This window comes from Xenopus laevis, chromosome 7L, assembly GCF_017654675.1.
Source record: "Xenopus laevis strain J_2021 chromosome 7L, Xenopus_laevis_v10.1, whole genome shotgun sequence".
Lineage (NCBI taxonomy): Eukaryota > Metazoa > Chordata > Amphibia > Anura > Pipidae > Xenopus > Xenopus laevis.
The window spans coordinates 130,141,587-130,144,502 of record NC_054383.1 but is presented as its reverse complement, the minus strand read 5'-3'; the positions used below and the strand labels follow the sequence as shown (position 1 = coordinate 130,144,502).

General features: G+C 42.1%; 1 protein-coding gene across 1 annotated transcript; it reads left to right on the top strand.

Moving 5' to 3' along the window:
- The first annotated feature begins 373 nt into the window (after nucleotides 1-373).
- Nucleotides 374-1,878, top strand: ffar2.L (free fatty acid receptor 2 L homeolog). The gene has a single exon (XM_018224897.2). It carries the CDS (start codon nucleotides 374-376, stop codon nucleotides 1,331-1,333), a length of 960 nt encoding a protein of 319 aa, XP_018080386.1. The 3' UTR covers nucleotides 1,334-1,878.
- Nucleotides 1,879-2,916: the final 1,038 nt, after the last annotated feature.

Here is a 2,916-nt window from a genome sequence, read left to right as displayed (position 1 = left end):
TGCTTCTCCATCCTGCTCCAGTTTGTACTGCTTCTCCATCCTGCTCCAGTCGTTCCTGCTTCTCTATACTGCTCTGTCCCACTCCAGTTCCACTTAGAGTATCTTGTACTGACATTAAAACACCTGCTTCCCTTCCCCATTGGAGTTTATAATCTAAAGTCTCTATCATGCACAACAGAATCAGTAAAGCCAATTGACCTACCTATTAGTATTTAGAGCATGGGCATAAAAACCCAAGCACCTAGAGGAAATCAAAGCAGACATGATGAGACTATAAACAATCCTTAGATATAGTTTCCAGGTCTAATATGTATTTACTTTTATAAAGGTATTTTTTTTAATTCTGTAATTTATGTTTTATTCAAGGTGCATCATGGATCCTGATACCCACAGCAAGTTGGTCCTGTCTGTCTATATTTTCACTTTTCTCACAGGCCTGCCTTCCAACTTGCTGGCATTCTACACTTTCTTGATCAAGGTGCGCCGGAAGGCAACGCCAGTAGACATACTTCTTCTCAACTTGACTGTTTCTGACCTGATCCTCCTCATGTTTCTGCCTTTCAAGATGGATGAAGCAGCTTCCAATATGAGATGGAGGCTACCTCAGTTCCTCTGCCCACTCACTGGATTTTTCTACTACAGCAGCATCTACATCAGTACCATGTTCCTCACAGCTGTAAGTGTGGAGCGCTATCTCGGAGTAGCTTACCCTATCAAATACAAGCTTCACCGCAAGCCTATGTATGCCATAGTGGCAAGCATCATCATATGGCTTCTGGCCTGCGCTAACTGTAGCATTGTCTACATTGTACAATACAGACTTCCATTGAATGAGACCCTTTCTAGCAATTTCACATGCTATGAACAGTTTTCGAAAGAACAGTTGGACATCTTACTCCCGGTACGACTGGAATTAGGCTTGTTGCTCTTCTTTATCCCATTCATGGTAACAGTTTTCTGTTATGTAAACTTCATCAGAATTTTAATGTCTCTGCCCAACATAGCGGCCAAGAGAAAGCAGAGAGCCATAGGCCTTGCAGTGGCCACTCTCACCAACTTCATCATCTGTTTCTCTCCTTATAACATCTCCCACATTGTGGGCTTTATACAACATGATAGTCCGCAATGGAGGGTGGATGCTTTGCTGCTTAGCACGTTTAATGCAAGTTTGGACCCAGTTGTTTTCTACTTCTCCTCTTCGGCTGTTCAGGTCATGGCTTGTGATTGTATCGTTGGAATATCAAGAAAACTTAGGACCATCTGCCCATGTAAGTTCTCTTCTTCCTGTGATGCTTCAGTCAAACAAAATAGTGTGGATAGATCCTCAACATAAGGCTTTGGAAGCTGGAGACATCACTGTAAATGCTCTGAGCAAAAGAGATCAACTTAGCTTTGTACACAGTTTGTAAAACTGATAGGAGATGAAAATCTCAGAGGTCCCCATTGATCAAAATTCAACTTACCAGACTACTTTTAAAGATGCTGCGACATTGAACAGTAGATTCTACTAATCACATAGATATTGAATATCCTATACATTCCTGGATGGTCACATTTGGATCACGGCTATTTTTGTATGATCTTCACCAAACCATTTATTTACCCAAATGACACTGCCTGGCCTAAACCATAACTTCTAACCACATTCCATCGCCTGGCTCTGACTATTGGGTTTGTTGAAAGACGAAAAATCGGAATTTCTATATGTACAGAATTAATTTATTCTTTTTATAAAACTATAAGATTCTGTCAGATCTTAAAAATGTTACAGATGTAAATAAGGTTTTTGTGTAAATTCTGTTATAATTTTTGTATATCAATTTTTCTTGTTTTGATTGGTCAACTGTGTACCGTTATACCCTACGATAGTGCTGTCTACTTCTGTGGCCCCCACATGACTGCTTACCTTGTGTACAATTTAAAAGGTATCAGTACTGATATTAACTGGCCCTGCATTGCTTACACCTCAATTTCAGAGAGTAACCCCCTGTATTGTTCACACATGTAACACCTCTATTGTTCACATCTCAGACCCAGACTAAAACTGCCCACATTGTTCATCTGCTCACACCTCATACAAACTGCTGGAGGGGAACTAGTTAGCATTTGAAAATCATTGTTAGAGACCCCTAAAGTGTTTAATCGTGTGCTGAGGGGGCGCTGTGTTATCCACAGGAGAGGAGGCATATGAGTTCAAGGGTATGTCTTAGGGCAGAGACACACGCTCAGATTTGGGGAGATTAGTCACCCAGCGACAAATCTCCTCTTCTTCGGGGCAACTAATCTCCCCAAACTGCCTTCCCCTGCCTTCCCACTGGCTAGAATGTAAATCACCGGCTGAATGGCACTCGGATCGCTTAGTTTTCCGACGTTGCCCAAAGTTTCCTCGTGAGGCAACTTCAGCCGACTTCGTAAAACAAATCGCTCCGAGTGCCATCCCGTCGACGATTTACATTCTAGCCGGCGGGAAGACAGTTCGGGCAGATAACTTGGGTGTGGTTAAAAAAGGGGAGTGGTCAACACTGGCTTCCATTATCGGCCCTCCACCATGTAGGCCAGAAAAAAATCTGTACTACAGAAATTGGTAGCTGCCCTACAGGTATTGCTGAGCTATAGTATACTTTAAATAAATATGGAGAACACCGTGGTTACACTTTAGATCTGGAGTACCCAATATTTTCTTTACCTGTGAGAAACATTCAGAGCAAAAAAAAAGTTGGGGAACAATGCAAGCATGAAAAATATTCTTTGGGGGTGCCAAATAAGGGATGTGATTGGCCATTTGTTAGCCCCTACGTGAAATGCCAACCTACAAGAGGTTGAGTTTGGCAGTACACATGGTATTCATGCAACAAAACATTGCCTCCAAGCCTGGAATTGAAAAATAATCACCTGTTTTGAGGCCACTGGGAGAGC